This window comes from Vanessa atalanta, chromosome 27 (genome assembly GCF_905147765.1).
Source record: "Vanessa atalanta chromosome 27, ilVanAtal1.2, whole genome shotgun sequence".
Classification (NCBI taxonomy): domain Eukaryota; kingdom Metazoa; phylum Arthropoda; class Insecta; order Lepidoptera; family Nymphalidae; genus Vanessa; species Vanessa atalanta.
The window spans coordinates 168391-181252 of NC_061897.1; the positions used below are offsets into that span (position 1 = coordinate 168391).

At 30.9% G+C, this 12862-nt stretch overlaps 2 protein-coding genes across 4 annotated transcripts in view; both read right to left on the bottom strand.

Annotated features, from left to right (window-relative positions):
• LOC125074155 (CLIP-associating protein) overlaps nt 1–3126 on the bottom strand; it is a 35157-nt gene extending 32031 nt beyond the window's left edge. For all 3 annotated transcript variants that reach the window (XM_047685394.1, XM_047685393.1, XM_047685392.1), the window contains exon 1: nt 2926–3126. The gene's annotated coding sequence lies outside the window, so the exon portion shown is untranslated. The remainder of the gene's footprint in view (nt 1–2925) is intronic.
• A 5512-nt stretch (nt 3127–8638) lies between these two features.
• On the bottom strand, nt 8639–12561 carry LOC125074111. Its single transcript, XM_047685338.1, has 3 exons — nt 9163–12561; nt 8777–9012; nt 8639–8651 (listed from the first exon to the last, which is right to left on the bottom strand). The coding sequence occupies exons 1-3, from the start codon at nt 12559–12561 to the stop codon at nt 8639–8641; spliced, it is 3648 nt and encodes a 1215-aa protein (XP_047541294.1).
• Nucleotides 12562–12862: the final 301 nt, after the last annotated feature.

Here is a 12862-nt window from a genome sequence, read left to right on the forward strand (position 1 = left end):
TATAAATTATGAATATATTTTGTATCAACTTAGCTATTATTATTCAATTCAATTTATTAGAAGTTTTGTCAATTATATAAAAAAAATTAAAAAAATATATTAGTAATTATATATATACTATATATATCTAATTAGCAGGTAAGTATGTTTAAAAACATTCATTGTGTAAAACTTTATCCCTATACTTATCAATAAAACCAGACATACAAGTTATTACGTACTAATTTGACAAAATGAGACCAATATTGTTACAAATGAAACAATATCAAACAGAGATTACAAGTCAAGTTTGAGAGTTTGTATCTGAGATGGAAAAGGATAAAATGGCACTAAGGACAAGAGAAAGGGAGGACAAGATCAACAGCAAGCAATAAATAGAAAAGAATCACTAGAATGTCAAATGTGTGAAAATATTTAGAGGTCATGCAAGTTGGTAGCTGAGAACTGTGTGACATTTTTGTTATTTCAATGCAAATTAACAAAGAAATTCAGATCGAAAAGTTTATCGTTTCTAAAAAATAAATATATCTAAGTATATTTAAATAATACTAAATACATATAATTTTTGAGATGTTTTTTTTTTATTTAAGAGAACATCTTAACTTTTACTAATTTTTTTCCATGGCTTTATTGGCATGGCTGGCATTATGGCTTTGTATATTGTTTACAGGAATATATTTATGTTGTCTCACCTAATACATTTTTAATGACAAGACTAACAATTAGTCCAGACTGACATTCCTTTGTGACCAATCCTTAGATTTAAAAAATATTGTAAGATATTTACTTCCACTCATTGAACATTGACAAATATTTAGCACACTGAGAGACCAAATGGCTGGTAAATAGACATGGTCACATTCCGCATCTTTTGTTAAATCCAGTTAAACAGTTCTCTCAAAAATCATCTTTGAGGTCCACATTGAGACTCACATGTGGACTCTCTAAGTTAGCCTCCTTCTACACTGAGTGTCCTTTACCGTTGAACTTTCACATTACATACACTATCTATGTAAAATAAGTGTCTGTAAAGCACCAATCTCTTAACTCTTTTTAATAGGATTTTATACCATTATATATAAGGTATATAATGATGAGTGTAGTATTATAATACTTTGGCTAGATCTGATTGTGTCCAGCACATCCAGCATCTATTAACAAATATATTATTAATAAGGCAGACCAAGGTGGTAACTCCAGATTGAGTAAAGCAATGTAATACATGCCTATTTAAATAAGTTATATATGGCTCGAGGATGTTATAGCTGGTAGTGTGGTAGCTTTACATTTAAAACAGTTATGTAAATGAAGATACAAAAGTGGTAAAAGACTACTGGAATAAAGTACATGTTGATTTGATTTAACAAATTTATTGCTGACCCTTTAACTTATGTCTAAAGATGTTGGTATTTGTTAAGGATTAATGGGCTTTCAATTCCGTTTGACCAATCACTCTGAAAGTAGCACTATGATCATAGTCACACTGGACAATGTCATGTGAGACCAGTCAACTATACAGAACAAATTTTCGTCTGAATGTCCAGTGATCCTAGGTCTGAGGTCCTCTATGGAAATCTAATCTATGTCCGGTATTACCTACTTATTAAATTTAATAAATTATATATTGTTTAGTTAAAATAACACATTTAAAAACTTCACCTACATGATATAGTCTTTGACTATCTTCTGAGCCTATTTATAATTAAGTTTTTTTTTTTATAGAAACCAGTAGATTCTTGTGTAACCAAGACACCTATATAATAACTATTGGCACTATGATGTCATGCAAAACGAATCAACACCTTCTTGTTGAATACATGTTCGGCCAAGCCATTGTTCAAGAAATTAATTGAATGCAATATACTATTTTCTTTGCAACAAACATAATATATAATTAAAAAATTAACCAATGGTTTGTTTTATGGCTTTAGTTGATGACTCCACTAGTGGAAATATCAATGACAAACATGCACTTTAAAAAAAATATATCCAGTTTAAAAAACTTATTTTGTTAGATATAAAAATAGATACACATCTGTAAATTGTTTTGAAAAATAATGTTGTTAGCGTCTTTACAGCATTATTTTGAAATACTCATTCAACTATCCTACACTAAATAAAGTATATTACATGATAGATTGATTTTTACACATTTTCCTTAATAATACATGGGTCATAATTATGTAAGATATTAACAGAATGTTCTTTTCTTTAAATATTCTTACCAAGAAACCATAAATATCTATTTTAATAAATAAATTATAAAAGTATTTTATTGTCTAGTTTAAAATTAAAAAACAGTTTACTAATGGGCAAAGATCATATATTTAAAGCCAAAAAAAACTTCTTTTAGATATCTTAAAGACATATTCGTGATAGAAGGTTATTACTCAAGTCTCATTAGATATATATCCATACTATATATAATATCTGTTATATACAATATATAACGTATACAAATAAGAGTTTAAAAGACGTTAAACTCTACAAGCGAATTTAGTACGCTAATGGACTTGGAAGGATCGCATATGTAGGTTGGGGGTTTGCATAAACGCATCCTTTGTCTCAATTGCAATATTCCATAAGGAGTTGTGAATCGTTTGTAATATTTATACACACTGAACAATGATGTCATCGTATAATACCAATTGAGGATAGCGATAATTTATACGTATCTAGAACTGACGCATCGTAAAGGTCCTACTTTCTTTTTTTTAGATTTTATTTGCAACGAATCTCGTTTATGATAAATCTAGCTTACGATGAGTCAAATATTTTGTGCAATGTGTATTTTTTGCGTAGACCTGACATAACAGAATTTCTACAAAGCACTGTCAAATACTATCAACGTTAACGACAGCATTTCATATTGGCTTAAGAAGTACAATAATAAAGTAATAAAAAAAAATATATCAAGTCTCCCACCTTGGAAATCCAATCACAATTGTAATAATTCACTGCTTTTTTATTTCGATGTGAAAATAAGAAAATAAGAGCCTTGTATAGATTTGACCTTTATAACTAAACACTGCAACACTGTCATCCACTGGCACTTAACGATGCTACATACGAATAATTTTTTTAATAAACACGAAATGTGGTTTAAAATTTAGTTCTTCAAGAAAATCTCACCGTTTCAAAATCACTCGGAAGATATTCGGTAGTCGCGCATGCCCAACAAAAATTTACATCACGTGACCTGTCATGGCGTCACGGATACTACTTTTTCAGTAACATTAAATTTTTTTAGTACGCTACGACTGAACATTACACAGCCAAAATATAAAAAAAAATGTATTTATATTAGGAATTATTTCATTTTTAATCATATATAAATAATAAATATATAAATAATAATAAATAGTGAAATAGTACTAAAACATCTGAAAATATAGTTATAAATGTGGTTTTAGTGTGCATTTAATAATTTTAAAATTAGATAGTAATTTTATAAGGATTTAATTGTAAATGTATATTGATTTACAGTAAATTAATATAAATAAATTTTAATATTGGATTCCTTTGCTTTATTAATCTGTATGAATGCTCATTCTAATCTTAAAAACTACTGTTAGGATTTTCATTTTATTTTCAGCATTAGAAAATTGATTAAAAAGGTAAGTTTAAAATATTATACTTTGACTATTCTGTTATTTAAAATTTAAGGCATTGATGACGCGACATCGACGAAACAACTTAAATTAAAAATTAAAGTTTGTAATTTGATACAAAGTAGTATTTTTCTATGGATCGTAGGGGTAAGCGAAAGAGCTAGAAGACGACACGCGTTAATACTAGCTATAGTAAAACAGTATATAAGAAAAAAAGTTAATTAATCTTTACCTTCAAAGGGTGCTACTTCCAAATTATTATTTTAATTAAAAGTATAAATCTAAGTCAACAAACGTATAAATATTTATTTCCGCATAGATGATAATATAACGGAACGGCGCTAGTGTACCTACCCTTCAGTTACAGTAGCGCCATTTCTGGAACCTGTATGTCATACATTTAGATGAACACTTTTTTCGATATAGTATCTCATATACCTAATATGAGATACTTATTCTTATATGCACTTTTATTTGCTTTTATCTTTTACAGTAGAGAAAAATGTAAATACTTTGAAAATAAACCACTCAAAACAAGGTAGGGCCCATCCTAAGTTAAACTACAATTCCGCCTAAAAATAATATGCAAGTTAATGATTAGCGAAGCGATTTCGATACATTATTGATATGTTTATGACTCTTTTCATTGGTAAAAAACATTGGCTTTAAGCGATAACGTTATGTACGTATTATACTGTTATTTTCAAGTGGGTAGTCAGAAAAGTTAAGTGGCCAAAACTTCAATCAACGCAAAAAATCTCAGTCGCTAGTTGTAGATACATTCTGTATTTTACTGTTGTATTTTTTACTTTCTTTTTAGTTTGGTTTAGTGTCGGTGTTATTAGCGATAATTTTGCCTAGTTCTTGCCGTCATATGGTCATGAAAACCGTAGCAACAATGATCATCAGTAACACGAAGTCATGATGTGTCGCGAAAAGCTTTCCAGAATATGTGGAATTTGGAAACGCTACCAGGAGACTACAGGAGAGTGTTGCTAGGAAACCCGTGACAGAAAGAACTCTAACTTCAACCGCCCAGAAACGGACGAAACTAAAATGATGATCGACGGATGCGCATGGCGAACGTTTTTCGTAATCCTGCATTCATCGAACAGACCGTTTTAGGACCCAAGTGTTATGGGGTAGTATAAGTTTGCACGGTAAAACGGAGCTGGTAATGCTGAAAAAAAGCTACCGTAACTGCGAGCTACATCGAGTGGGTAATCTGGCCTCATGTTATGCTATTTTCACAAAGAGTAGGCACAGAAAGGACCTTCTGACGCCAATGTTACCATAGGCCTCTCCTAGTTTCTTCCATTCATCTCTGTACCGTCAACCTTTTGGTAGGTTTGTATTTTTTATTTATTGATCGATAAAAAAAAACTGTTTGTCATGCTTTATATTATATTTTTTATCAATAAATTCTAACGAAGATGATGCTCGTTTATGTAGTGTATACAGAAATAACTTACGAAACATTTTCATAACTAAACACAGCGCTTAAACGAAACTTATTTGTAAGTTTTGTGAAAACATGCATTTCTGACAAATAATTTGTCAAATATCATGTACAAGAGACTAAACTTTTGTACAGTATTTTTGTTTAAGCGACTCATAATCTTTTGGTTCTCAGTCCCGTTTAAAATATCTCGTAAAAAACGACTAATCCGACATAAAAGTACTTAATAGTTTTTTTTTAAATAAAATTATAGTCAAAGTCAAAGTCAAAGTCAAAAATCTTTATTCAATATAGAAGTGTTTGCACTTGCTTATTGATTGTCAAAAATCTACCACCGGTTCGGAATTTAGCACCTCGGACCTGAGAAGAACCGGCGAAAGAAACTCAGCGGGATATATTTTTTTTATTTTTTTAACCATTTTCCATGTAGGTACAATGATAAGTATATTTTATTTGTTTGAAACAGCCTGGAGGCGATCATTTCATTCCCAAGGTGTGCAGTCAACTAAAAAGTCATTAGTGTTGTAATATCCTTTAGCACACAAACGCTCTTTAACGACTCTTTTGAATTTTATAATTGAATAATTTTGAACGTTTTCTGGGATCCTGTTGTAAAAACGTATACATTGCCCCAAAAAAGAGTTACTAACCCTGTGTAATCGGGTACTTGGAGTAACAAGTTTATTCTTGTTCCTAGTGTTAATAGAATGTACGTCACAATTTCTGGGAAAATCATTTATGTTTTTGCGTACATACATAACATTATCAAAAACAAATTGAGAAGCGACAGTCATTATTTTAATTTCTTTAAATTTACCTCTTAACGAATCTTTTGGGACCATGTTATAAATTGCACGAATAGCCCTCTTCTGCAGTACAAAAATAGTATTAATGTCAGCTGCATTACCCCAGAGTAGGATGCCATACGACATTAATAATATTTGTTAAACTAAATTTATTTTGATCATTTCCGCTTTTGTTTTAAGTGTTAACTGTTTTAAGTATTTTTGTATATCGGTACTGCTCCCTCTTATATAAATCTAGGAACGAGTAAGCGGAATGGCATATCACGATGTCTGTCCATAAACAATTATTAAATATTTAAAGCTCACATGTAAATAAATATGTCGTTTTATGACCGACTAGGCAAAAAATTACTGATGATAATAATAATAATAAATAATTTATTGGAGCCGAGATGGCCCAGTGGTTAGAGCGCGTGCATCTTAACCAATGATTTCGGCCAAACCCGACCAAACCTACCTGGGTAAGCACCACTGAATTTCATGTGCTTAATTTGTGTTTATCTCACATCTCGTGTTCAGCGGTGAAGTGAAACATCGTGAGGAAACCTGCATGTGTCTAATTTCAACGAAATTCTGCCACATGTGTATTCCACCAACCCGCATTGGAACAGCGAGGTGGAATATGCTCCAAACCTTCTCCTCAAAATTTACCGGCTGCTAATGTAAAATGTATGTATTAAAATAATATCTTTTTAAAATATTTTTTTAATTTTTTTTCTTTTTAAATTTGGACCGATAATATTTTTTTAAATATTGAAAAATATCCAGTGTTTAACCATTTTTATAAATCAGAAGAAAAAAATAGATTTTAATTGATACTTTTTTTTAAATAAAATTTTGAAGTTGCATTTTTGACTTATTTTGAAAAAATCGAAAAAACGCGATAACTCAAAAATGGTTCACTTTTGCATCATGCATATGGGGGTTGAAATTATCGCAAATAGTCACCCCTATCACCTCCTAACGGGAATACGTCAAATTACCAATAACATTGTATAATAGGAAAAATAATTTACTGTGTCTGTTATATTTGACACAAAAAAATTTCACAAAGAAAGTATTGCACAAATATTCAGAGGAAGCATTTTATGCTCTTTAATTAACGCAAAATTACCAATAAAACCGATACCGATACGAATAATTAGACGTTCTTAAAGCGTTTTCACATTATTCGGTCCGATATCGGTTTTGATATCTAGCTTCTTCAATGGGATGTGTCCAATACTCTCTTTGTACAGATCCTTTTTTGCGTCTCAAAGCTATCTATTATAGTCTGCTATGATGACCTGCCCGCACGAAGCTATGGAGCTATAAAATGTAAAAAGCAAATAAATGAGAACCTTAAGTGTATGTGAAATTAAAGTTAATACATTTATATTTTATTTCCTGGTCTTTTACATAAATGTACACAATCGTATCGATACAAAAAATAGATTTAATATTATGAAATGGAATATTCCTATTGACATTTGAATAAAAAATATATATTTAAAAAAAATCAATGGTAATAAAAACTGGGATATCGAAATGGCGGCATACGACTGTGAAGTGGATTCATTCCGTTACAGATTCGGCAATGTCGCTGCATATGAGCAGAACAAACATTTGGACGGTTTTTTTTGTTCAAGCATTCACAAGGACCATCTAAGTTCTCTTCTGTTACCCGTTCGTTTGAAGTAAATTTCTTTTGAGAAGACTGATCTTTTTCGTCTTGTATAGAAGATTCTGTTGGAATAAAGGTTATGGAAGGTCGTCTACATGACTGACCACGAATTTTCGAATATAACATAGGCTTCGGGGTCGATGATGGAAGTACAGGTGGAATAAAAAAACCCTGTTCTTCACTATCCCGAAATGGTGTTGGTGGTTTGTTAGGAATTTGCTGCGCCTGAGGTGGTTCATTAGGAAAATTTCCATATGCTCGTACATCTAGGCTATTCGTTAAAGGACTATCTGTTTGAATTGGCTTGGGTGAGTTTTTATGGATATCTGGTTCAGAAAATTGAACTCGACTCGGAATTTGTGAAGTCATTGGCGAGTTTAATTGTTGTGTAAACTGATTAAAAGAAGGTCCCGATGTTCTAGGATTTGGAATCGATTTGGAGAAATTTGCTTGATTTTGCTGCATTTCGCTTGTTTGGGTCTGCTGGGTTTCATTTCGTCGATTTGAGGTGCTGTGAGCCAGACTTTGTTGATTTAAAGTATGTTCCGATAAGCTTAAATGATTTCGTTGTTCACTTTGTGTCGATTGTTGTGGCTTTGACGAAATATTATTCATAGTTTGTGTAAAACAAGGACTCGATTGGCTATGGTTAGATCGGTTTCCAACTGTGTTACCTGCGGTGCAGGAAGGGCTACAAGAAATATTTTGATTTGAATTCATTACTTTTGACTGTCCATTTGGTTTTGTCTTAACTTGAGCGTCGGTGTCTGTATTTATAGAAGAAGATAAAAATGATCCTTTTGCAAAATTCTCGTAACTGGTGTCAGAGTTATTGATTAATCTACTTTCAATTCTTTGTCGTGCTTCTCGTGGATTTGCGAAACCTCTTTTTTCAGATTCATCAAATTTAAGGGGTTCATTGTAATAATGATCATGGGTGTTTGATGATTTTGATGTTTCTGGTAACAAGGTAAACCATTGGTTTTCTCTGTCTTTCTCATTTGTTTCATCATTATGACCACTTTTTTGTTTTTCTACGTCTTCATAAGACAAACTATAGTTTTTTGTATTGTTTTTCGATACATAATGTTGTAAACGCTTAAGGAACGTATCTATAATATGAAGATCAATATTTTCATCTAGTTTTTTCAAAGTCATAGTGACGTATTCTTTTATTTCGATATAATTATCATATGCGTTGCCTTCCTTTATTATTTCATTTAATTGTTTTGCTAACGATACTTTTATTTGGTTTTTAAGAGCTAAATTGTCTTCATTTTGACTTAAAGAAAGATTATCAAATAACTTAATTAATTCAAATTTGATTTCAATTTCTTGTATTTCTTCCAGGATTGAACTTTCTCTAGGTGTAGGTATTTTAGACAACTCACATAGTAATTGATTCGTTTGTGGCAATGTATCACGATGTACATCTATACTTTCATCTTTATTACTATCCAACAATGTAAAGTACTTCTCTACAGAACAATTAAATAAGTTTTTATATTTCCAATTACTATCGTCGTCATACTTATAAAAATTGTAAATAATAAAATGATCCGCAATTTCTTCCTTTATATTACTGAAGAATATATTTTTTTCAGTATTTTTATCAAATGGATCTTTTAAAAATTTATCTATCGTATTTTTTATTTCTATTTTATATGCATACATTGCCTTTTCATCTATAATAAGTGGTTTTACGGATATAATAGCTTCTTTTAATTGATTTTTTCTATGATCTTTACTGTGATTAAGCTCGTACGATGCTGGTAATTCTGACATTAGATTTTCGAGTTCAACATCTAGCAATGTATTGTATAAGAAGTCGTCATTAAAAGTTTCAGGGTTTGTATTAATTTCACTTATTTTCATAATGATTTTAACGATAAGATTATCTTTAATTATTTTCACATCCTCTTTTTCTTGTGGCGTATTTGCAGACAAAGGAAGTTGGTAACACCAAGATTCTACAATATCGAGAATTATGTCTGCTGGCTTTTTATTTTTTTGAATTGTGGATGTTTGATTGTAAATCGATTCTGAAGGCGGAAGATTTACTTCATCAGTATTCAAAATACTTTTGCTTTGATCTATAACTGATTTTTGTGATTTATTTATATCTCGCGGCACATGTTTCCTGTCGGAAAGAGAAGATTTTAATCTTTTATGTAAATCATTTGCGAAATCGTCGATATTATTTGTTTGATGGGGTAAGAGTGGTAGTTTGACTAGCCATTTAGTAATTTCTTTATGAATCTTATCATCACAATTTTTGTCGTATTTTTCAAATTCATGAAGTCTTTTGGCTAGCATTGCCAAAATTTTATCCCATTTTAATAATTCACCCACACCAGTTGCCTCTCTCAAAGGTAAAGTTTCAAACCACTTGTCTATTTCACATCTTGTCTTGATTTCTTCAACTTCATCAACCATGGACGATTCATTTGGAAATGGAACGCTATAAAGTGCACTATATAAATCATTGTAAATTTGATCTTTAGTAAGTGGTACAGAATTTTTATCTTGAACGTTGTCAAAATATTTATCGATTTCTGTTCTTATCCTCTTTTCGTAATTCAACTTAACAGCATCATTTCCGTGATCAAAATTTTCTAATATAAACATAGTTGCTAACCGATCTTTATATATTTTAAAACCTGGACTGTCTTCACGTTGGTTACTGGAACGAACCGGGTAAGGCATTGACATTTCGATTGTTTTTTCTAGATCATATTTATATTCGATTCCTGTTGTTTTGTTTCTTATTTCGTTTCTGAGAGCCATAATGATGTCCAGCAAATTTTCCTTTAATTCTTTCTTTGTATTCTGGAGTTTATTATTTTGGGGTAAGTTGTTAAGCTGAAAGTCGATTTCTTCAGACAGCATTTCCTCATACAATATATTATTATTAAAATATTTGGGATTCATATTCAACTCTCCCATTCTTTGATAAATTTTAGTTGCAACGTTTTGTTTCAACGTTTTAGAAGCATTATCATTTTCTGCTTTCACAGGGAGATTATTACACCACTCTTCTATAATCTCTACAATAACTGTTCCAGGGTCACGATTTTGTAGGGAAATGTTAGCTTTAGTACGACAAGAATTTGGATATTTACAAACGTTACTAGAAGTTTTTTTATCTATACTATATGTCGTCACTTCTTGTTTTTTTCTATATTTTTGTTCTTTATTTCTGTTACTGATTCGATTCATTCGATTAATTAATTGTTGTATCACAACAACAAAAGCGATTTCCTTATTTTGATCCAGTGGAAGATTACATATCCAATTAGACACATAATCTATCAAATCTCTATCAATATCTGTGTTAGGATTTCTGTTTGTGAGTCGGTTGCTTTCTGACATTTTTTCAGCTAAGCTGTTTACCATAGAAACTAATTGATTTTGAGAAGCTTTATTTCTTAGAGGCAATAAAGGTAAATTGTTTAGCCAGTTTGTTATCTCATTAGCATATTCCATCTTAAGTGTAAAATGAGTTATCGTTTCATTACACGACATATATCTGTTAGCGATGTTATTAGGAACACACGATGTTCTGCAAGCGGCAGTATTCTTATTAGTCATCGTATGTATTTCACTAAAAAGTCGCGAAATACAAGCCTCCAACTTGAGATCATCGTCGAAAATTTCTTCATCATTTTCACGAATATAAGCTTCTATATAATCACTTAGAGTTAGGTCAAAAACACCGGTGTTTGTTGAGCAACAGGGAGAAAGCCGTTGAACGGCAAGTATGTTGTTAACTAAGTCATTTACCAATACTGGCATCATGTTTTCATATTGTGATGGTATATGAACTGTTTTAAAGAATTCTGTTATTTTTAATGTAAGATGGTAATTATAATCTCTCTCAGGTGGTAATTTTTGTTTGTTTTCATCAATGTCATTTATGATTTTCGCTAGTGTGTTTACATGTTCAGCTCGAAACGAATTTTCTGTTTCACTGAAAGATTCTTGCAATGGTAGCTTTCTGAAACAGTCAGATATAATCCTAATATATTGCAATTCTTTTGACATTTTTTCAATAGAAGTTTCGTGTTCTTCTATGTCTGTTGACATGTTTGGATCTGACTTGGAAAGAGCACCTAATTTTTGAAGTTCCCTTTTAATAAGTTGGGCACAAGCTTCTCTTGCTATAAAATTCTCGGAATCGTATTTATGTTCTAAGAATTTAGCTATTAATCCTTTGGCTGTTTTTTCAAGACTAACTGTGAATATATCTGTTATGTTTTCGTCACAACAGAGATTTTCATCTACTATTTGGTTACTTCCTTGGTGTTCATGAATAACATCATTATTTTTATCAAAAATTAAATTATCAATCCTACTTTTAAGCGTTTCTGCTAGTGCTGGTATATTTCGCTTATGCTCTGGTCTTATTATTTCATTTAACCAACCTTTAATTTCCTTTGTGATTGGTTTTCGTGATGTATTCATTGGATCTTGCAATCGTGACGCAAATTTTTGGTTCAACTCTTTTGTTACAGTCTTTATGTTTTTTAAAAAATATTGAACTGGTTGTTCATTTACCCAACGCGAGATTTCACTGCTAAGCTTATTCATCTCATGGAATTCTAAAGTTCTTTGTTGAGCCGATGCGTTTTCGCTACATCTAATTTCTGGCAGCTCTTTATCACTATCTTTTTGAGATTTTAAAGAATTTGGTATTGATATATCTTTTATTTTTTCTATTAGCAGATTAACGTATGGTTTTGCCTCGTTAATATTGTCAAAATAATCATATCTATGAAGCCATCTGTTAATAAAAAAGCACAAATATTTGTCTCTTTCCATGCTAGTTTCTGGAGCTATTTTTTCTAATTTAACTTGATCTAAAATATCTTCGACAAGCTTATTGCCTAATGTTTCTTTGATCTTTCTGGATTTGTTAAATTTTTGAGGTGGTAATGCGTTAATCCAAGCTATTATTATATCAGCCAACTTCTCTGTGTACATAACCAATTCGGTATCTATCTTAGAGTTTCTCTTTTTCATGATACTCGTTTTTCTTTTATTAATGGAGCTATTACATTGATCAAGTAATTCTGTTTCTGATTTAAAAACGGATATTACGTTTCCAAAACGATATTTATCTTTACTCTTTATAGTAGCTAAATTATTTTGGCTTAAATTACCAATAGCAATAAAACTTTTTAGTCTCTTCACAATGTCATTAGCAATATTAGTAATGTTGATATCAGATAGGTCTGTTAAAGACTTCAAAAGATTAAATAATTTAACTTTTAGTTCATAATCATGCCTTTGGATCAAATATATATTTCGTAAAAGAAATTCT

Coding starts and splice junctions, on each gene's coding strand:
- LOC125074111 (XM_047685338.1), bottom strand. CDS start 12,561: ATGAAAAAGAGAAACTCTAAGATAGATACCGAATTGGTTATGTACACA. Junction 9,013..9,162: donor CGATAGATAAATTTTTAAAA/GATCCATTTGAT, acceptor TCTGTAGAGAAG/TACTTTACATTGTTGGATAG.